Below are 23,677 nucleotides of genomic sequence, written 5' to 3'. Positions count from 1 at the left end.
CAATCATCGTTAACTTGTCAATCATCGTAAACTTGTGCAATGCGTGACGAACAAAGAGCACGGAGAGTGAGACTACGAGATCGGCTCGGGACAGCTCATCTGCGTGAAGTTTGAAGCGCAAAGTAGCAAGGGATCAATGTATATGTGTTTCCTTATTTTCTATGTCTGAACTTTAATTCTACAGTGTGTTGATGACCAATAAACATCTCTGAAAGAAACTGGAGTCTCATATGCAATCAACACGCGCGCGTGCCGAGTGCATGCAGCACAGGTGAACACGTGACGATAAATCGCAGCCAGGAAAATTACTGACCTCATTTTTTATTTACTGTGCCATAAATTGACTTATTTCATATTGCAACAGGCTTATTACTATATTTTTCTTTCCCTCTTAAGATGCAGACTGATTGGTCCAGGAGCAGAGTCGTCCAGCACACAACTAGAATCTGCACCTGACAGAAGGCAGACAATTCCAAAATAGCTTGAGGAAAAAATACCGCGATTTCACGGTACTGCAATAGACCCTACTCACCTACGTCACAAAATGGGCGTGTTGCTGTTTCCGGCCGCCATATTATACCTATTTTTTAGACCTATTCTCATTGTTTTCAATTAGTCGAGCAAGTTATAGAGCAATTCATGGAATCCCCGGTGTTATCTGACGCTGTAAACTCATGGGATGCGTTGCATAAAAGGCGTTACGTGGAAAAGCTTCAGTTTATCCATTCGCCAGATCCGTATTTGATGCCTAAATCGATGTTTTTCGACCCGCTGGCTTCGCCTGACATCTGATATCCTGATATTTACAACTATCTTGTCCACACAAAATCAGCCTATTCTCACGAAAGTTTGAAAAACTTTAAGAGCTTGGAGGCTTATAAATGCTACGTTGCTGGTTGGGTGAAACAGGTCCTCGTACACGAAAATTCGGCAGGAATCTTGTGCTCGGAAGGTGAGTTACGAAATTTTCAATTCAAAATCTTTTGTTCTTGCTAACATCCACTGTCAAGTCTAATGTATTTCATATCATTTGTCAATGGAGCTAGGGCTTTTAATGTTTATATGGTTTAGCGATAGCACTCTCACTATATACATATATAATATGTAATAAATATGAAGTGCGATAGCACTACTCCAGATTGTCCCTAGTTGAATTTATTTTTTGGCTTTTGACCTCAATAGTGAAATTGTAAATTAATTGTATGACAACTGTCTGATTATCCCCTTATAATTATATATTTTCAGGTAGTTCATTCACAACGTCTGAGTGTATGTTGTCGGCGATTAGCCTAGCAATGATCTTAATTGTGGTTGTCAGCCCAAAACCCTCTAAATATATATTAAATGCATCTTACCAGATATAAAATGACTACTACATAATCCGTGGTAGTCGTTTGGAGCCCAGTTTTCTCATCGAATTGCAGCAGTCAATCTCGGTCTCCTCTTCGGGTCTCTCGGAATACGGTAAAAATTCAAGTCTCTCCGTCTATCTTCTCTGTTTTTGCAACCGACCGCCACACACGACTTCACCATTTTGATTATTAATGTTAACGAGCAGAAAAACACGCCATAATAGGAGGAATTTACGAAGCGCTAACGCATTAACATGACGAGTATCCGGACAACATGGCGCGGGGGCGTGGCTGTGACGTCACGTGAGTAGGGTCTATTATAGCTCCAAAATGTGTTATTTTTAGATGTATGGGTTAAAAAAAAAAAAAAATAAAAAAAAAAAAATAAAAAATAAAAAAAAAATTTTCCTGATTTTTTTTTTTCCAGAAAATGCAAATGCAAATTGGAACATGAATATTAAAATAAATGAACAAAAAAAAAATAATATTTTAAATAAAATTAAAATCAATAGAAGTAATAGACTACTCACAGCCACAGCTCAGGTTGCTCAAGATTAGACTAGAACAAAAATTATTGCTATAAAAACAGTAAAAACACTTCTAAATAAAATTAAAATATATCTACTGTACGACCTTTTTTTTTTGAGGGGGCAAAAAGCTCGAGTGAAGAAGTTTCGCCATTTTCAGCCACTGTGTCAACTCTAGTCTACATATCATGTCTTTGTGTTAAAAAACAAAGAATTCATAAGTTATTGTATAAGTTAGTTCAAATGTAAATATTGTTGTGTAAAGGTTCCACCTAAAAAACATTGGGAGTGAGACCTCTCCTTGTCCAGCGAACGTGCATTTGTGCTGAGAGCAAGATCATCTGTCTCAATTAGCGATCTTTGATGTTATCCCTTAACCTTCATTCAAGCTTGTTTCTCATTGGCCGTGAGAGTTATAACCAGGGGTGAAAGTGGTTAGAATTTCTTGCCGGAACTCCACGACGTCAAGGCCGCCACAGAGCCATAAATTTTATTTATTTTTCATTCAAAATTGTATTTTTTCAATGATTTGCAAAATAAAAGTTAACAAAAACAGCAATAAGCCCAACCTCCATCTCCTAATTTTTATTTTCCCTCATTTCCTCACATACTAAATGCCAAATCTCAGTTTTAACTACTTAAGAACATAGGATATATATCAAAATTGAAGTTAATGTAAACATTTACTTTTTTTTTTTTATAATAAAGATATAAGTAACATACATTTAGGAAAATAAGTATAAATGACTTATACTATGCAGAGTGAAAATGAATATATTTTGAAGATCGCGCAAACATTGACTTTTTTAAATCATAAGGAAATGAATAAGTAGCATTACATAAATGAACAAATATAAGTCCAAAGTGCACATTGACAGCTAAGATGTTCCGAACCTCCCCATCAAAGCAAATAAAACGAAATATGATGAATAAGCCTCCTCAACTCTTTCGTTGCGCTTAAAGCAGGGGTGTCCAAACCTTTTGCAAAGGGGGCCAGATTTGGTGTGGTAAAAATGTGGGGGGCCGACCTTGGCTGATGTCCTTTACGTAGAACAATATATTCAGGCAAATTTTAGCAAGCCATTTTGTGTGTCACATTTGCTTTATTATTTTTTTAAATAATTTCAACAATCTCGCAACTAGCCTGTGTGGCGTTCTCTTTCGACTCTCGGGCTCTTGCGAGCTAACTTCAAGTTGCTTCAATTTCTCGCTGCGTATCTTCCCTGTAATCTTTTCGTACATGTCAGTGTGTCTTGTTTGGTAATATTGCCTCACATTTAACTCTTTAAAAACAGCGACTGTCTCTTTGCAAATGAGGCAGACACAGCTGCGTATTTTAGTGAAGAAATAGTCAAATTTCCACCTATCCTTGAAGCGTCGGCCAACGCAGTCAACTTTCTTTTTTTTTGTTGATTATCGCCATTTTAGAAAATTGTCAGTAAAGGGTCACACAGGGTAATGTTGCTTAGAGTGCTGCTGCCTTTTAGTGGGTAAATGAGGAGCAGCATTTAGTGTGTAAGCTACTTCATTTGCTGGTAGCAGTGCTGCTGACCAATTCATTAAGTCTGTGTGCGGGCCAGGCGTTATTGGATTTATGGCAGAGGCTGGAGGCCGGATGAAATTTGACCATGGGCCGCATTTAGCCCCCGGGCCGGACTTTGGACATGTCTGGCTTAAAGATTTGATCCATTTTATGTTGCATTGCCCTTATTTTGTCGCATAAATTCAACAAGCTTTTTTTTTCTTTGCTGTTCCAGAAAACATGCACATTTGAACCAATCAGAGCTAACCATCTCTGCTTATCCCATGTTAGTATGTCAGCCAATTGAACGGATAAATGAGTCCAGGCGTTTTACTTTGCTGCGTGCATTCGCGCATTGATGTGACTCATCATCGTCAGACTCGGATAACTGCAGCAGCTGGGGAAACCTCCGTGCCGTCCATGGAATAAAATCCATAATAAATATTGGTGGAAACGGATTACGCTACACACTTTATTATGCTTGTTGTTCACACTTGTGTGTGAAAATCTGATGTTGGTAGATTGTTTTCTTCTTGGAGCTGAAATGCATGTGTGGCAGCTTAGCATTTTTTAAAAATTTTTATTTTTTTACATGGCGTTTTGACAGTTGCTGTCGTATTTTCGGAATCAAAGCACCGTCAACCGGAACAGCATTTCGGCCCTGAATCTTATAACAGAACAGCATTCCGGCCCTGAATCTTATACCGGAACTGCGTTCCTGACCGTTCTGGCTCTCGCAGCTAAGACTAGGCTAACATTCGTCTTTGTAAGTTTTTAGTTAGTTTGTATTTTGGAACTGAAAGGAAAATGTGTTTTGTTTTTGGCAAACTTTTTCATGATGTTCACGGATATGACTTCCTCACATTCTGCTGTGCTAATGAAGCTACTCACAAGTGTAAAAATACAATTGTACAACGCTTTAAATGTATTCATTTGGTTTATTTCAGTTACCGTGATTAGATATGTCCATAAATTCAAGAAAAGTAAGCCTTGTGTCTGGAGTGTTTCTTTTTTTGTTCGCTGGCTGTATAGCAGAATAGCGTCACTACACACACACAGGAACAACCGGACAGGAAGGGGTGAGCGCTGCCGCTCCAGGACACTTCTGGCTGCATTTTTGGGAAATGTATAATAGCGAATACTGTACTACGGTATGACGGAAAATTTCAGTGGTTTTGAAACAGTGACGTTTTCATACCACGGTAAACCTTGAAACCGGTAACCGGCACATGCCTATTCCAAAATATGACGAGTGAGTACCTGAGGATGACGACACGTGCTGGTCTTTGGGCTGGAAGCTGTTCAGGATGGAGACCAGCCACGGCCAGACGCTAAAGGACACCAAGACGTGAGAGAAAGTGAGCTACTGACCAAGTAACGAGGCCAGCGTGTTCGCACTTACTGTTGCCTCTGGTCCACGGCGGCCTCGCGGAACACGCCGGGCTTCAGGCGCATCCAGTCTAGAGAGACTTTGATGGCCGGTAGGGGGCACTCGCCTGTCGCGTCCTCCTCCTCCTCGTCGCCGCAGTTCTTATTGAGCAGGACCCGGCTGCACATGAGGCCCAGGAAGGACACTGACAAGACAATCGGTCCGGTCAAGTCTTTTTTTTTTCCCCACCGAGTTCATACATTTTCTTCTTATGCCGGGATCTTACTAAAAAGTCCAAGCAGCTGAAACCAGCTAACTGCCCATTGGCCGTCGTCCGCAGTCTCACGGAGGTGATGCAGCTCGAACAGGTTGATGACGGTGATGTGCACCAACTGCTGCGAGCTGAAGGCCTTCTGCAGGATCAGCCTCTGTGCACGCGCGTACATGCGTCAGCGTCCATTACGGACGGGGCAGGGCTAAGCGGCCTACCTGAAATTGCTCCTCCAGACGTTCCCTCAGAGCGTCCAGCTGCTCCACGCTCTTGCTCAGGTAAACGTGGCCATGGAACTTGATAAAGGCCTTGATGAAATCCGACACGCTCCACTTGCCTCTCGCCTCCTCGCGGCTTAGCAACGATAAAAAGCACGTCTTCACTTATAGGACCTATATATCTATGTGGTGACAGACATCCAATCGTGTGTCGTCCAATCATCATTCTGCTGGAAACTGAAATGAATTTATCACTTGATGATAGATTTTGAGCAAGCAATGATAGATTTTGAGCGCGGAAAAACATATTGGGCAAAAATAAATCTACTATGTGCTCCTTAATTGTGTTTGCACGTTAGTTTTACGTGCTCACTTACCCATTCCCGGGAGTAAGGGAGATCCAAAAAAATCGATTATTACATGCATCGCGATTCGACACGTGACGATTACGATTCATAAAGGTTCAAAAACGATGATTTTTCCCTCATAACTTTATGACAGCCGCTCGTAGCGGAACGAAATTCAAGACACGACTGCCGCCCGGACACCCTTAACGGACGCACGCACAACATTATGATGGATGCTGAAAGTTACTAAGCGAGAGATTTACTCCTTTTCAAAAGACTGGAAAATAAATTTGTGTATGAGACAGGCGGTCGCGCTTCTGTGTGCAACTTACTTTTTAGAGCGAGAGACAGTTCGTTGCTCCTTGTCTTTCAGTTGTGCAGCAGTAGTTTCATGTCATGTCAATTGAAAAATGTCCTGAGTGTGTTGCTAAGACCAGTGTGCGTCTATAAGAGGTGAGTACCCTCTTGTACCGTTTAACCTTTATTGTTGTTGGTTTTGAGATGCTCATAGTTAGCGTCGAGCCCTAAGCTATATAGCTAACCTGTATTTCATATGCAGAACGTGTAAAACCATGATAAAGTAAAGCGGTAACACTACAAACATGTGAAATAGTACAGAAATCTGTGAAAACAAAGTATACTGGTAGAAGAACAAGTCTTATAGAAGAAGAAATATTTCTAAAGACACTTCATTTCCAGAAAATGTGGAATTCATTCTACCTGTGTAAATTTGATTGTTTTGTTGAGAGAAATAAGTACTCCCTTTAAAATGGCTAATGTTTTTGAACTTTCTTGTAAAAATAAATAAATAAAAAAGCAGGTTAAGGGCAGCTTTTTGTTGTATGGCCAAGTTTCCATTGTTCCTGTTTAAACATTAGGATCTTTTAAATAAATATTGGACATAAATTTGTCTGGCTACTTTATTAATTAGCAATGTACGAATCATCGATAATCGTGATAACCCGGATCATCGTTCAATAATTGAGTCCTAGCAACCCGAATCATAATCGAATTGAATCGTGGGGTGCCAAAGATGGCGCACTCCTACCTTGGAGATCATCAAATATAAATCAATTTTAATTATTTTAAAATCATTTGTTTGACAGGAATATTAAAATGATGTTACAAATAAGAAAAAATAAAGGTTCACCAATAAAAGGTTAACTTTAGCCTAATGCAATCACTTTACTTACATTAGCATCATTCAGTTGGCTCGGGATCTAAACTACCGATCACCGAGTAATCATTATAAGTGCGCATTTAAAGTGCCTGTGACACAAAAAAAAAAAAAACATGTCTTTCGTATTACGCGGGGTATTTTATGCTCCTGTATGAAATGGACCGCTTAGATGTGTGTGGAAGCGTTCGATTTATTCAATTTTTGTAATCCCACGCTACGAAAATGAGACACTTCCGGCCACGGTCTCGGATTGAAGAAGAAGGCGAATGTGATGTCAGCGGACTAATTATCTCACAATTAGGGCTGTCAAACGATTAAAAATTTTAATCAAGTTAATTACAGCTTAAAAATTAATCAATCGTAATTAATCGCAATTCAAACCATCTATAAAACATGCCAGATTTTTCTGTAAATTATTGTTGGAATGGAAAGATAAGACACAAGATGGATATATACATTCAACATACGGTACATATGGACTGTATTTGTTTATTATAACAATAAATAAACTAGATGGCATTAACATTATTAACATTCTGTTAAAGCGATCCATGGATAGAAAGGCTTGTAGTTCTTAAAAGATAAATGTTAGTACAAGTTATAGAAATTTTATATTCAAACGCCTCCTAATGTTTTTGTTTTAATAAAATTTGTAAAATTTTCAATAAAAAAATAAACTAGTAGCCCACCATTGTTGATGTCAATAATTACTTACACAATGCTCATGGGTGCTGAAACCTATAAAATCAGTTGCACCCAAGCACCAGCAGAGGGCGGCAAAACTCCATAAAACACAATTAACAAGTGGGCCTTTCATTGTACTGTCATTTAAATCTGTCTGAGCGTTGCGTGTGCGTTAATTGCATCAAATATTTTAACGTGATTAATTAAAAGAATTAACTACCGCCGTTAACGCGATAATTTTGACAGCCCTACTCACAATACAGCCATTACTATTGTATGCAGAAGGACTGCGGATTCAGCTGATATTGGGGATTAATTTGTTAATTTTTTGCATCACGCCAGCCCAGTGTGCTGCAGGATTTTGTTGCTACCCGGACACCCTTAACGGAATAATAATCACCATTAATAATGGGCAAAACAAGTTTGACAATTGAGCAACCACTGGACGGATGACAAAGTGGGTAAGCTACGTGTTTTATGTTATGTCAACACTGGGATCATGGCTAACGTTTTAATAAGGAGGTGGCTTGCATTTTGTGGGTGACAATGCTCCCTGTCCACCGAGAAGGCCACTCGGCCGACGACCGGCTTGTCGCACACCATGGTCGCCAGCCGAGGAGCGTCCGTGCTCGGGCAGCCACGCACTACGACCTGGGCCGGTTTGTCCACCAAGAATGCGCCATTTCTGGCATTCATTCCCTCTCTGCGTCCCGGCAACGAGCACTGCCTGCTTGCTGGAGCAGCAGCAGAACAACGAGCCGAAACTTACTCGATGCCAGGGGCTGGCCGATCGGTGAAGACAATCAACCCCTTCGCAGTGTGCGACACGAGTCGGAGGAGTTTTGTGTGATTTTTCGTTTTCGATAGGCGAGGAAAAGACTTGGAGGAGCTGCTCAGTTCGGGTTATCACAGGGGTGGGCAAACCGGTTACCAAGTGCCGTAGTGGCTCCTGGTTTTTGCTCCAACTGATCCAGCAAGGACAGGTTTCTGCTGAAACAATAAGCACCTGACTGCGATCAACTGATTGTGCTTGCAAGACACCAGATTGGTAAAAAGGTTTCCTCTTGATGGGTTGGAACAGAAACCAGCACCTACTGCGGCCTTTTGTGGAATAGTTTGCCCAACCTTGGGTTAGCATGTCGCTCTCATGCCTCCTGTTTTGTTTACGCTCTTTCCTCAGTCTCCGAGGCCAGGGCAGGGAAATGACAAAAGCCGGACTAACTCCGGTGGCATAAAATACTGTTCAGGACTTAAGAAGTCAGCAGTTTTGACCATTATGCAGTAATTTAACCCTGCCATACTGAATAAAAGCATTTTTAATATTTTATATTCCATTTAGCACAACTGTTATTAGTCGTGGCCATACAATTTATTTAGCAATTGGGGAAAAATACTCAGATAAAAAGAATATCCTGTAAAACTATTGGAGTCGAGAGATAAAACGATGATATTTTGCTGCTCTCTGTTGCATTTTCTTCATTCTGAATCTTCCCCATTGAAATCGTTACTCTGCCATCGTCATCACCCAGCTGGAGGCGCTAGAGCACTATAATGACAGCCGGAGCTAAACGGCAGATTAAATGACTCGTTTCTTTGCCAAATTGTTGTTTACAGTCGAATCGTCTTAAAATATGATTTTAATTCACATAATAATGCTATTTAAGATTTTTTTTAATCGTGTCACAGGCACTTTAACTTCAACGTCCCTTAAAAAGGGTCTAAGACAGACATGTCCAAAGTCCGGCCCGGAGGCCAAATGCGGCCCGTGGTCAAATTTCATCCGGCCCCCAGCCTCTGTCATAAAATCAATAACGTCTGGCCCGCACAAAGACTTAGGCTACGTTCATACTACAGGTCTTAATGCACGAATCCGATTTTTTCGTGTTTTTCCGACTCGAGTGAGGCATTAACTTGACGGTCTGAACGTGACAAGTCGCATAGAACGGGACCATTTCAAATCCGATCTGGGTCACTTTCGTATGTGGTCTAAATCCGATCTGGGCCAGACTGTCGCGGCGGTCTGTACTGTCCAGTCCCGCAAATCGGATTTAATGCAGCAATTACGTCATCAAATAGCGAGAGAGTCGTTACCGTAGCGATGCACCTGTGCGTTATTAGCGCCTAGCTTGCAGTGAACACGGCTTTTGAGGAAGAGCTGAGCTTGACAACAGTCATAAAAAATAAAAATGGGTTGAGGATAAGCCTGAGAATGCTCAGTTTTCTCTCTGTTCCAAGTGAGCAATATTTCAACATTGCCTCCACGGCCGAGAGTCGCGACAAACTGCCCGTATGTGTGTGTGACGTGCACGGACAGTGCGTGCATGCTATCGATCCATATAAACTTTGAATATTTGCCTAAACGGGGATTATTTATGTCTGTTATTTGTGTCCACCTTTTGAAAAGCAAAATATGATATCCCTGGAATGACGGATGACGTCTGTCATTTGTTTTGATGGTTCTGCGCATGCGGGTCTTCTTGCTTAGCGGGTGTCGGACTGCGAATTAGTGCGCATGCGTAATACTTGAACGGTCTCAATGGATAAAGGCAGTCTGAACGGGCACGCCAAAAAAACGGATATGACAAAAAATCGGATTCGTGCATTAAGACCTGTAGTATGAACTAGGGCTGCAGCTATCGAATATTTTAGTAATCGAGTAATCGACTGAAAATTCTATCGATTAATCGAGTAATCGGATAAAACAAATATATTTTTAGGTGAAGAGCAATTATAGATATACATGAGAAAACAAGACATTTTATCATTTTCAGTCAATCAATGTCTTTATTTTTTATGTATATTGTTGAAAACAGCCAACAATTGCATCTCAGATGTAACTAGAATTTTAAAAAATGACTAATTCACTGCTTTCACTCAAAAAACCTTTAGATCTTATTATTTTTTTTTTTTTAAATATATATATATATTATATATATATATATATATAAAAACACACCTAAAAATGCCTTTACGCTTGATAACACACATCACTTAAAAGTTATGATTTTTCCCCACGTTTTGCAATTAAATTTCTATTTGTGTCAAGCCATTTTTAAGTTCTAGTTAAGTTTTAAGTTAGTCTAAACTGTAAGTCCTGATAGGATTTTGAGTTTTTGCACTGTTCAAAATAAATGTATGATACAGGCTGTATTGGAGCACATTAGGGACTAGTGCTACTTGGTGTTTTATCCAGCAATGACTACTGAGCTAAAATTGATAGTTAGCATTATTGAGTTTTTATTTGACACCCTCATCACTCCACAACGCTATGTTATGTTAAAGCCTGTATGTAAGACACGTTAGCCACGCATCGAAAGCGGTCTTAATTAATTGAAACCTAGCCCTCCGCAGTGCTAAAGTAAGGTGAGCTAGTAGTGACAGTAACGTTAATCTTATATATTAGCGCTTAGCGCTCTTTATTAGCGCTTAGCGCTCTACTGCTTTAAGATGGCGGCTGTTTGCTAACGCTGCCCAGACGCGGCCTAGTGTGTCACTGTGCATCTATTTCAACATACATGTGATCTCTATAAGACTCATTGGACGCTACCTGCAACTAACATAGCATGAGCGGGCTAGTATTTAGCAACGTCGGCGTCGTTTGTAGCGGTTGTCGGCTGCAGGAAGTTTTTTTTTTTTTGCTTCTTCCTCTACGCACGTGACATCAGCGCGTTGTCCCGCATTAAAAGTAGTCCGAGCAAAACGTGATGCTTAGAGCTGTCAAAATAAACGATTACTCGAGGTGAATAAAATTACTCGGATCAGTTTTTAAACTCGAGTTACTCGAGTTGCTCGAGTATTCGTTTCAGCTCTAGTATGAACATAGCCTTAATAAATTGGTCAGCGATACTGGAACCAGCATATGAAATAGCTTACATACGAAATGCTGCTCCTCATTTACCCACTAAAAGGCAGCAGCACTTTAACCCTTTATTGCCAAATGTATCACATTTGAAACACCTAAAATTTCATGATTTTGAGACTAATTTAGAATTTTGACATTTCTTTTTGGGAGAAAAAAAAAAAAAAAACAAAGGAAAAAAAAAAACGATGGATGCAAGTCAACACATGCATTTGCAGGTTCTATGAGGAAAAAAAAACATGATTTAGCATGAGTTGTAGATATTAGAGCGCTTATTACACATATTCATTTTGACTTTTCTTTTTACAGACTTACCTTATTTTTCAAATTTTGGGATTCTCTGATAATTGTTGCATTTGCAGGTATTGAAGGGCTAAGCAACATTACCACGTGTGACCCATTACTTCCATTTTTTTAAAATGGCGACAATCAACAAAAAAAAAAGTTGACTGTGACGGCCGACGCTTCAAGGATAGATGGAAACTGGATTATTTCTTCACTAAAATACGCAACAACCGTGTCTGCCTCATTTGCAAAGAGACAGTCGCTGTTTTTAAAGATTTCAATGTTAGCCGATATTACCAAACAAGACACGCTGACATGTACAGCAAGATTACAGGGAAGATATATAGCGAGAAATTGAAGCAACTTGAAGCTAGTTTAATTTCACAGCAGCAGTATTTCACAAGAGCCCGAGAGTCGAAAGAGAACGCCACAAAGGCTAGTTGTAAGATTGTTGAAATTATTCAATTTAAAAAAATAATAAAGCAAATGTGACACACTGAATGGCTAGCTAAAATTTGCTTAAATATATTGTTCTACGTAAAGGACGTCAGCCAAGGTCGGCCCCCACATTTTTACCGCAACAAATCTGGCCCCCTTTGCAAAAAGTTTGGACACCCCTGGTCTAAGACATACAACCAACTTTACACTGTAACGGAAAACCTACGACCGGCAGTAGTTTAAAAGTGTTAGCAGATACAAGATTTGTTAAAAATTAACAAAACAAAAAAAAAGTATTTAGCCGCAGCTGACACTTACCTCTCCAGTGCCTTAGACAGCGCCTTCTGCAGGTTGGTGGAGGCGGCGGGAAAGGGAAACTTGACGGCAATGCTGCGGCAGTAGTAGAAGATGGTGGTCAGGTGGTCTCCCTTGGAGGACGCCAGGATAGCTAATTGGTTGTATGGCTGACCTGAAACACGCCAGCATGAAAAGAGCTTAGATTTCTTTGACTTTCCAATCCAATGCCAAGCACGTGCCGGCCTCCTCAAACTTACCGTTGGACGGGACCAGTTGGGCGGCGTGTCGGTAGTAGGACTCGGCTTGGCTGGTCTGGTTGCGGTAGCGTGCTGAAAGACGACGAGAGAAGGTCAAATGTGGCCTTTGTCGCCGCCGGCCCTGTCGGACGGCTATTCCTCACCGATGTCGCCGAGGTGCACCAGGCAGTGCTGGCAGATGTACGAGCAAGAGCTAGGCTGCGGCGTCACGATGGCGCCGTCGCCGCCGTTTTGTCTGTTGCCGATAACCCCCAGTCGCGAAGACTTGACGCGACACGGTAAGTCGACGTTGAAGACGCTGCATAGCTCCTGCAACAGCTGCAGGCGGGAGGGTCACGTGATTACCGCATAGCATACAGAACTGGTATCAAACTCAAGGCCCGGGGGCCAGATCGGGCCTGTAATGTCATCTCGTTCGGCCTGCAAAATTAAATGTCACCAACTTTACTCAAATAAAATTTGTGCAGTCCTTGATCTTTTGTTGAGAATATTTATTGCCCCCCCCCCAACTATATTTTTAATCATTCGGTTTAAGGTTCAGGTCTCTGGCAAGATCAAAGCACCGCATGCGTCAATCATCATTTAAGGGTTAAAGTGCTTGTGACACGAAAAAGCATGTTTATTTCATAATACACGCGGTATTTTATGCTCCTGAATGATATGGACCGCTTGGATGTGTGTGGAAGCGATCGCTATATTTATTTAGTTTTTTGAATCCCGCGCCAGGAAAATGAGTGACTTCCGGCTTCGGTCTTGCATTGAGGAGGAGGGCGCTGTGACGTGTACGGTAGAAGACGTCCTCTTCACGCTACAGTGTACTGTTGTGTATGAGGACGAAGGATTCAGCTGATTTTGCGGATTAATACTTTTATTTTTTGCATCACGCCAGCCAAACGGCTGCAGAAAAATCATTCTGTATGCGGGAGAGGCGTATGTGCCTTTTTGGAGTTTCAAAAGGTTCCCATTCACCGTGGATATTTACTGTGGGACCATTGGACTTACAAGGAAGTGAGTAAACATCTTGTTTTGTATTATGTCAAATACGAATACAGTGATTACAAAGTAAACACTATAAAATTCCTTTAAATAAAGGACTACTTACGTTTGATCATTGATAGGCATGTAAAAAGCTCTCCTCATGCTCGTTAGCAGTTAGCTGTTAGCACGTTAGCTACACAACAATTCCAGCCACCCTCCTCCAGGGAACGAACTGTAAATTGCTCTCCGCCGGGCGGTTTGCCGATCCGCAAAGAAACTCGACAACCGGGTCGTCATGTCAAATAATCCAGGCTAGTTATGTGTGATTTTCCACTTCGAAGACTTTGAAACATCCCTCGGTTCGGGTTAGCATGTCGGCTAGCTGTCACTCCTTCTGGTCTGTTTACATTCTCCGAAGCCGGGGAAGGGAAATGAGATATGTCCGATTTAGGTGTCATAAAATATCGTTCGGCAGGTGTGACAGTAAAGGTAAAGTCGACTGTTTTGACCATCATGGAGTAATTTTGACATGTCGTCTTGAATAAATGGATTTTTATTATTTTATATTCCATTTAGCACAAGTTATTTGTCATGACCATGCCATTTATTTAGCAATTGGGGAAATTACTTGGGTAAAAACAATATCCTGTAAAAATATTGAAGTAAAGAGACAGAAACAATGACATTTTGCCGCTCTCTTCGTCGCGTTTTCCTCATTGTGAATAGTTCCCCCTCGACGGGCTGACTGGTCCTTCTCAAGCCATTTATATAGCTATTGGGGAAAAATACTTGGATAAAAAGAATATCCTGTAAAAATATTGACGTAAAGAGACAGAAACAATGACATTTTGCCGCTCTCTTCGTCGCGTTTTCCTCATTTTGAATAGTTCCCCCTCGACGGGCTGACTGGTCCTTCTCAAGCCATTTATATAGCTATTGGGGAAAATACTTGGATAAAAAGAATATCCTGTAAAAATATTGGGAGTAGAGAGACAAACAATGACATTTTGCAGCTCTCTTCGTCTCGTTTTCCTCGTTCTGAACAATTCCCCCTCAATGGGCTGAATAGTAAAACCGATGAGCCTAGTCTACCGCTGACGTCATCCACCTGTTGGGGACGCTAAAGCCCTATAATTGTAGGCGTGGCTAACCGGCAGATTAAAAGACTAATTTCTCGTCATCTGCGCTTTGCTAAATTGTTGTATATAGTCGAATCGTCTCAAAATATGATTCTAATTGACATAATAATGCCATTTAAGACTTTTTTTCTGGTGTCGTATGCTCTTTAAACCCGTTGTGTGTAAGTGAAAGGTGAGAGTGTTGGTGCTGATCAGGCAGACGGCTGGTTTCTTCACTAAATGAAGCATTTAATAAACCTAAGCATTTTTCTGCTTTATTGTTGTTTAAAAGTAATTCGGTTGGGACAGTAACATGTTTAAAACTTATCATAATTATTACATTTGAAGTGCTCAAAACCATTTTATGTATATACATAAAAGTTGTTTTATTTTTTTAATTATACTTTGGGGGAAAACAAACATGTATTTTACATATGTATACACTCACCAGCCACTTTATTAGGTACACCATGCTAGTAACAGGTTGGACCCCTTTTGCCTTCAGAACTGCCTCAATTCTTCGTGGCATAGATTCAACAAGGTGCTGGAAGCATTCCTCAGAGAGTTTGGTCCATATTGACATGATGGCATCACACAGTTGGTGCAGATTTGTCGGCTGCACATCCATGATGCGAATCTCCCGTTCTACCACATCCCAAAGATGCTCTATTGGATTGGGATCTGGTGACTGTGGAGGCCATTTGAGTACAGTGAACTCATTGTCATGTTCAAGAAACCAGTCTGAGATGATTCCAGCTAAATGACATGGCGCATTATCCTGCTGAAAGTAGCTATCAGAAGTTGGTACATTGTGGTCATAAAGGGATGGACATGGTCACCAACAATACTCAGGTAGGCTGTGGCGTTCCAATGATGCTCAATTGATACCAAGGGGCCCCAAAGAGTGCCAAGAAAATATTCCCCACACCATTACACCACCACCACCAGCCTGAACCGTTGATACAAGGCAGGATGGATCCATGCTTTCGTGTTGTTGACGCCAAATTCTGACCCTACCATCCGAATGTCGCAGCAGAAATCGAGACTCATCAGACCAGGCAACGTTTTTCCAATCTTCTTTTGTCCAATTTCGATGAGCTTGTGCAAATTGTAACCTCAGTTTCCTGTTCTTAGCTGAAAGGAGTGGCACCCGGCGTGGTCTTCTGCTGCTGTAGCCCATCTGCGTCAAAGTTCGACGTACTGTGCGTTCAGAGATGCTCTTCTGCCTACCTTGGTTGTAACGGGTGGTTATTTGAGTCACTGTTGCCTTTCTATCAGCTCCAACCAGTCTGGCCATTCTCCTCTGACCTCTGGCATCAACAAGGCATTTCTGCCCACAGAACTGCCGCTCACTGGATATTTTTTCTTTTTCGGACCATTCCCTTAAACCCTAGAGATGGTTGTGCGTGAAAATCCCAGCAGTTTCTGAAATACTCAGACCAGCCCTTCTGGCACCAACAACCATGCCACGTTCAAAGTCACTCAAATCACCTTTCTTCCCCATACTGCTGCTCGGTTTGAACTGCAGGAGATTGTCTTAAACCATGTCTACATGCCTAAATGCACTGAGTTGCCGCCATGTGATTGGCTGATTAGAAATTAAGTGTTAACGAGCAATTGGACAGGCTTACCTAATAAAGTGGCCGGTGAGTGTATACTTTCCAATGCTAAATCTGAATAAATATATTGAACACTGGTCCCCATTAACAGCGAAAAACGAGGGAACACAAATTAAAAAGATCAAATAAAGAGTATTTTCAATTTTTTTATTTAAAAAGGCAATATTTACAATTTTTATCATTTTTAAAGAGAAAATGCAAACAAGATGGAAAAACACAAATAAAAATGCAATCAAATATTTTAAAAAATGAGTTCGACAACCGTAGTGTACAGAATTAGACACAGTTGCCCTGCTACAATGCCGTAAGTACATAATGAGCTGGAGTTTTGCTTTTGCCGCAGCCATTATTTAGGTTTCCGTGTATACGCCACATCTCACCTGAGTGTAAAAGCCACTGGCCGCCTCCAGAAACAGTGACAGGTTAGCTTGCACCTCGCTGCGGTTGGGGTTGGCCCGGTTCTTGGCCTGGCTCTGCAAGGTGGTGATCTGGTTTTTGAAGGCATGGTTCCACCTGGAATGACACAGGCACGGCGGTCACACTCGTCCGTAGGTGGCGTGTCGGCAGGCGGCGCAAAGCTTACAGGTCCTGCTCCACCTTCTTGTCCAAGGCGTACTCCAGGTCAGTGACCAGCATCTTCTGGTACAAATCCTGCAGGGCCTGGCGGGACGTCCATGCCTCGGCCGGTGCCAGTTTGGAGTCTGCGCCAGGCAAACGCATGCGTGTTAATCTATGATCAAACGATCCCATCTAACACAATCAACACTTGATAAGGAATTTGACATCATCCACATTACCTGGTTACATAGGATCATTCATCATGTTTAATCCTTTATAGGGCACTCATTGAACTCAGTGCCTGCCATTGACAGCGCTAGACGTTCAATCCATTTTGACTGGGAAGGACAAAGGCAGCCCTTGGACATCTATCGTTGTTAATGGCAGGCAATGAGCAGCCTTAACCCATTAAAAACAATTAACCAGCAATTATCTTAATTTTGTATTTCTTACATTTTCTAAAAGTAGAACTGAATGATATTGGAAAAACCTTTGATTGAGACTTTTTGGGGGTTTGCGGTATTTAGCGATACTAGGGGTGTAACGGTACAGAAAAATCTCGGTTTGATACGTACCTCGGTTTTGAGGTCACGGTTCGGTTCATTTTCGGTACAGTAAGAAAACAAAATGCAAAATATGAATGTGCTAGTTGTTTATTACACACCTCTGTGCTTTCAACAACATTAGCCTATACAAAGCTAGAATTCTGCTCAAAAAGTAGCGGGTATTTAAAGATAATCCAACAACAATTTGCCTTTCAGACCCCGCATATTGGTCTGCTTTCTTTCTGAAAGAAAGAAGAAAAAAAGTCCTGTGCTAAAGAGAAAAGCAATCCCAATGACAAAGATTTTAGCATGTATTTTACAAATGAAATGCCTCAATGAAACATTTTTTTTTCTTATGAACGGTTTTCAAAAGTTTTATTGGTGGATTTTCTCAAGTTAAAGTGCCACGCAAAATTAATCAATTTAATTGTGTAAGCAGGATGTGTGTATTCTTCTTATTATTTAATTACAGGTGTTTTAGCTCATTTCAATTTATTTTATTTAAATGGGCTATTATTTATTTTGTGTTTATATTTTACAAATGTGATGTAGTATTCATATATATTGTATATTTTATGTTGTCTAACTTTAGTTCCTACTTGTTTTGTTGTAGTAGGAGGGTTTTGTATTGAACACGGGGCCGTGCTGGTTATTATCATAGCAGAGAAGACAGCAGTAAATCAACAAAGACAAGTCGACTGTGCCCCGATCTACCAATCAAGAGATCTGATGGACTCAAAAAGTAGGTTATGATTGCATATTAGTTTGAAAATTGACCGGATCCACCGTATTTTTACACGAGTGACTTCCGGTCTGCCCGATCCTAGCTACCGGTAGTAGTATTGATGCAGGAGGGCCGCGTCTCGAGTCAAATAATAAACTCTGCCGTTCTTCTCGCGTGCGTCACGTTGAGCCGCTTCTAGGACACATTTAATACGCGGCCGCACTGCGACTGGTGTGCATTGGCTGATTGACTTTAACGCCCGCGTTTCACTGTGTTCTCGCGCCGTTGATGTTTCTGGGTTATACTGTCCTACCGTGTTGATCCTCATTATAGTAGAGCAGACGGAGTAAATATCTACACAAAGAAACTGTAACCCGATCGACTCGCAGCCTCAAAAAGTAAGGGTTATATTACGTCAGAAATTCATTCAGTACGTGTCCGTTCTGAACCGAGCAACACGTACCGAAACGGTTCAATACTATTTCATGTACTGCTACACCCTTAAGCGATACACATCGCAAATTCGCAATACTAAAACTAGAAGAATTTTCACCAGATGACTTGAATAGCGCTGTTTGAAGACTTTGACTCAACATGTTTGTATTTTGTATTGCATTCAGTATTTTATTAGATTTATGTAGTTTCCCCCTTGTTTTTGTCATTTATCCTTGTATTCTTAAACAATTTATCATATTCTTCATTATAACAATGTTATCTTAGTTTCTGCCATTTTTTTATTGGTGAATTATAGATTTAAGGTGCTTAAATTTACTTTAATTGTATTTATTTATTACTATTCATTTATTTAAGAACTGAAAATGTAAAAAAAAATTTGCAAAACTGCGATATATGATTGTGTTTATAAAATACTGTTTAAACAAAGCAAAGGGGGTGCAACTGTGAATGATGAAGATTGTAAATAAAAGGGATACAGGCAGCCAAGTCTCGGCACACTTGCTGCTTTTATGAAACAAACCAAAAGTTTACGTCTTCAAAAAATAATACTAATAATAATCGCACAACCTGCGATGACGATACTCAAACGATATATTGTGCAGGCCTATCTACAACGTTTATTCGGTAATGTTTTTAAAAACAAAAACTGATTCTTAAAAAATGTTTTAATACCATTAATCATTCTAATTTTGTTTTTAATCATCAATTTATTAATTTCATAAGAATGCATAGATTTAAATAATGGTTAATAATGAAAATATATACAGTGGTACCTCGACATACGATCGCTTTGACACACGATCTTTTTGACATCCGACATAAAATTTGACTCGCCATTTGTTTCTACGTCCGACGGCATGCTCGAAATACGACGACATGACAGCACGGCAGACAAACGCATGGCAGATTTTCTTGTGAGAGAAATCAACACAGGTTTCAAAAACGTTGGTACAGGTGGTGAAACAAGAAAAAAGGTGTCGCTTACCATTGAAATGATGATGCAAATTATAGAAAAATATGAGCGTAGGGTGCGCATCCGCGAACTGGCTCAACAATACATCTCCACGGTCCTCCTCGGTTCAGAGTTAACTTCGTATGTAGAGGTACCACTGTAATTATAATTGACACCTGGCTTCCACATACAGTGCCTTGCAAAAGTATTCGGCCCCCTTGAATCTTGCAACCTTTCGCCACATTTCAGGCTTCAAAGATAAAGATATGAAATTTAATTTTTTTGTCAAGAATCAATCAATCAATCAATCAATCCATCAAATTTATTTATATAGCCCTTTACAAAACCCGAAAGGCCCCCAAAGTGCTTTACAACAAAACATGGCTCAAGATAAATAAAAGGCAGGAAAATATTATACAATGACATTTTACAAAATAAAATAAAACAAAGAGCGCATCGCAACAAAATTCCAGCAAGTAAAACAATAAAACCGATAAAATCGAAAAGAAACATTAAAAAAGCCCTTAAGCTAATAAAACCAGGCTATCCTAATCTTTGTAAAAGGCGAGTCTAAAAAGGTGTGTTTTTAGCCGAGACTTAAAAAGACCTACATCCGTGGTGGTGCGGATTTCGGGGGGAAGGCTGTTCCACAGCCTGGGGGCAGCAACCGCAAAGAATCAACAACAAGTGGGACACAATCATGAAGTGGAACAACATCTATTGGATAATTTCAACTTTTTTAACAAATAAAAAACTGAAAAGTGGGGCGTGCAATATTATTCGGCCCCCTTGCGTTAATACTTTGTAGCGCCACCTTTTGCTCCAATTACAGCTGCAAGTCGCTTGGGGTATGTTTTTATCAGTTTTGCACATCGAGAGACTGACATTCTTGCCCATTCTTCCTTGCAAAACAGCTCGAGCTCAGTGAGGTTGGATGGAGAGTGTTTGTGAACAGCAGTCTTCAGCTCTTTCCACAGATTCTCCATTGGATTCAGGTCTGGACTTTGACTTGGCCATTCTAACACCTGGATACGTTTATTTTTGAACCATTCCATTGTAGATTTGGCTTTATGTTTTGGATCATTGTCCTGTTGGAAGATAAATCTCTGTCCCAGTCTCAGGTCTTGTGCAGATACCAACACGTTTTCTTCCAGAATGTTCCTGTATTTGGCTGCATCCATCTTCCCGTCAATTTTAACCATCTTCCCTGTCCCTGCTGAAGAAAAGCAGGCCCAAACCATGATGCTGCCACCACCATGTTTGACAGTGGGGATGGTGTGTTCAGGGTGATGAGCTGTGTTGCTTTTACGCCAAACATATCGTTTTGCATTGTGGCCAAAAAGTTCAATTTTGGTTTCATCTGACCAGAGCACCTTCTTCCACATGTTGGGTGTGTCTCCCAGGTGGCTTGTGGCAAACTTTAAACGAGACTTTTTATGGATATCTTTGAGAAATGGCTTTCTTCTTGCTACTCTTCCATAAAGGCCAGATTTGTGCAGTGTACGACTGATTGTTGTCCTATGGACAGACTCTCCCACCTCAGCTGTGGATCTCTGCGGTTCATCCAGAGTGATCATGGGCCTCTTGGCTGCATCTCTGATCAGTTTTCTCCTTGTTTGAGAAGAAAGTTTGGAAGGACGGCCGGGTCTTGGTAGATTTGCAGTGGTCTGATGCTCCTTCCATTTCAATATGATGGCTTGCACAGTGCTCCTTGAGATGTTTAAAGCTTGGGAAATCTTTTTGTATCCAAATCCGGCTTTAAACTTCTCCACAACAGTATCTCGGACCTGCCTGGTGTGTTCCTCGGTTTTCATAATGCTCTCTGCACTTTAAACAGAACCCTGAGACTATCACAGAGCAGGTGCATTTATACGGAGACTTGATTACACACATTTGGATTGTATTTATCATCATCGGTCATTTAGGACAACATTGGATCATTCAGAGATCCTCACTGAACTTCTGGAGTGAGTTTGCTGCATTGAAAGTAAAGGGGCCGGATAATATTGCACGCCCCACTTTTCAGTTTTTTATTTGTTAAAAAAGTTTAAATTATCCAATAAATGTTGTTCCACTTCACGATTGCGTCCCACTTGTTGTTGATTCTTGACAAAAAAATCAAATTTCATATCTTTATGTTTGAAGCCTGAAATGTGGCGAAAGGTTGCAAGATTCAAGGGGGCCGAATACTTTTGCAAGGCACTGTATGTAGACATCACATTTCGGGTCTATCTTTCTATAAGAAATGTTAATACAGTGGTACCCTTACATACGAAGTTAATTCGTTCCAGAACCTGGTTTGCAAGTCGAAATGGTCGTATGTCGAGCAGGATTTTCCCATAAGAATACATTATAATTCTATTAATTAATTCCACAGCCCGAAAACCTACACTAAATCCTTAATAAATACTGCTGGTACTATTACAAATTGGCAATTACACATAGTAAATCAAATACATTATGAATAAAAATCGGAATATTATAATAATTCCAATAATAATGTAACAAATCTGGTTCTAATGTGGCGGACGTTTTTTGCTGTACCTGAACGTACCACGTGGCTGACGTGATGTCGAGATTGAGAGTGCGGTTCTATTTTATTTTCTCTTTTAATGTTTTTTGCTGGCTTCAACTGTAGCAGACAGTAGGCATGTTGTGCTGTTTGCACAAGTTGATGGAATAAATAATTAGAAACCTGAAGAAGCTGGCGATTTCTTTGGCGCTGTTACCACAATAATAATTGTCACCTTAACTTATAACGACTGGTGAACGGAGGTCATATTGTCGAGCCAGTTCACAGATGCGAAAACCATGCTCATATTTTTCTATCATTTCCATCTTCATTTCAATGGTAAGCGAGAAGCGTCAACTGTTCCTTTTTTTCACCACCTGGACTAACCTTCTTGGAACCAGTGTTGATTTCTCTCACAAGAAAATCCACCTTGCATCACTCTTCCGGCGCAACAAAGAAACGGCAGGATTGTCATAAATCGTTGAATTTCAAGAATGTCGTCGGATGTAGAAACAAATGGCGAGTCAAATTTTACGTCGGAGGTAGAAAAGATCGTGTGTCGAAGCGGTCGTATGTTGAGGTACCACTGTGTTGTGGCCGCCGACAAGACTTAAGATGTGATGTCCACATGTGGACACCAGGATGGTGTTTTTAAAAGTAAACAAGTCACTTGCCCTATAAAATGTTTATAGTTAAATAGAATGACTGATCCTATTCATCAGTGTAATGATGTCAATTTGTTTTCTCAAATTCTTATATTAATGAGTATGATTTCATTTAAAAATGGGAGTCACAAGCAAAATTATGATGAGGACATTTTGATCATTTCATATTCTCTCAACACTTGCATACCCTTGGATTTACATTATTAAAACCATGTTTTTTAATCACACATCAGGTGATAGTCATTTGATTGAAAACGGAATTGATACAAATCCTTAGTAATTGCAATCCGTTGTCATGGTAACAGATCACGAAGTCATGCACTTTTCCCGTGTCTGTCCAATATGTCACTTCAAAATGAAGGTCAAATGATTGCTGGACGAACCAGAGGTGCTCACCTGTCATGTCCGCCTTCAGGGCCTCTGCCTGTCTGCTCGTCAACACAACAGAAAACAACTGGTTAGAGACTACACACGTCATCTGTGGATGACGTCAGCGGTCACACGTCATGGTCAAGACAGAAAAGCCCGAGGCGGCCTTCCAAATTGGCTGGAGTCGCCTCGCAACCACGATCGTGGTAGTAATGCACACACGTGACGTCACACAACCGCGTACCAGAACGCACGAGCTAGCAACAAGCTAAAGCTACGTAGCTGCAATGGACCAGTGACGACTGACAGGAGGGGGAAAAAAACGACGACTTATAATTCTCTGAAAAATAAATATTCAAAATGAAGTAAAAGCGACGCTGTAGGCATACATTACCGATGCCATTGTAGGCACATGGCTGGCTGATTTTGTGATGACAGGCAGCATCGAATGTTTTGTTGACGTACGAAGCTGGCTAGTCGCCGCTCGTTTTAACCTTAGCACGCCACGAAAACAACAGCAGGCCGGCCTTCAAAGGTCGCTTTATGACGCTTGTCATGTCGTGTGTGGCGGCTTG

The 23,677-nt window shown here is 40.7% G+C and overlaps 1 protein-coding gene across 3 annotated transcripts in view; it reads right to left on the bottom strand.

Annotated features, from left to right (window-relative positions):
• The window catches only part of smg7 (SMG7 nonsense mediated mRNA decay factor), a 42,103-nt gene that overhangs the window by 18,254 nt on the left and 172 nt on the right, over positions 1–23,677 (bottom strand). For 2 of the 3 annotated variants that reach the window (XM_057857622.1, XM_057857624.1), the window contains exons 2-11: positions 23,130–23,161; positions 16,905–17,022; positions 16,702–16,834; positions 12,750–12,924; positions 12,607–12,678; positions 12,371–12,521; positions 5,260–5,395; positions 5,057–5,198; positions 4,804–4,975; positions 4,662–4,732 (exon numbers count right to left, since the gene is read on the bottom strand). In XM_057857622.1, the coding sequence (XP_057713605.1) occupies positions 4,662–4,732; positions 4,804–4,975; positions 5,057–5,198; positions 5,260–5,395; positions 12,371–12,521; positions 12,607–12,678; positions 12,750–12,924; positions 16,702–16,834; positions 16,905–17,022; positions 23,130–23,161 (1,202 nt within the window). Of the gene's footprint in view, positions 1–4,661; positions 4,733–4,803; positions 4,976–5,056; positions 5,199–5,259; positions 5,396–12,370; positions 12,522–12,606; positions 12,679–12,749; positions 12,925–16,701; positions 16,835–16,904; positions 17,023–23,129; positions 23,162–23,496; positions 23,634–23,677 lie in introns of those variants that run through there. The other variant, XM_057857623.1, reaches the window with a different exon arrangement.

This window comes from Corythoichthys intestinalis, chromosome 14 (assembly GCF_030265065.1).
Source record: "Corythoichthys intestinalis isolate RoL2023-P3 chromosome 14, ASM3026506v1, whole genome shotgun sequence".
Taxonomy (NCBI): domain Eukaryota; kingdom Metazoa; phylum Chordata; class Actinopteri; order Syngnathiformes; family Syngnathidae; genus Corythoichthys; species Corythoichthys intestinalis.
This window is presented reverse-complemented; position numbering and strand designations above follow the sequence as displayed.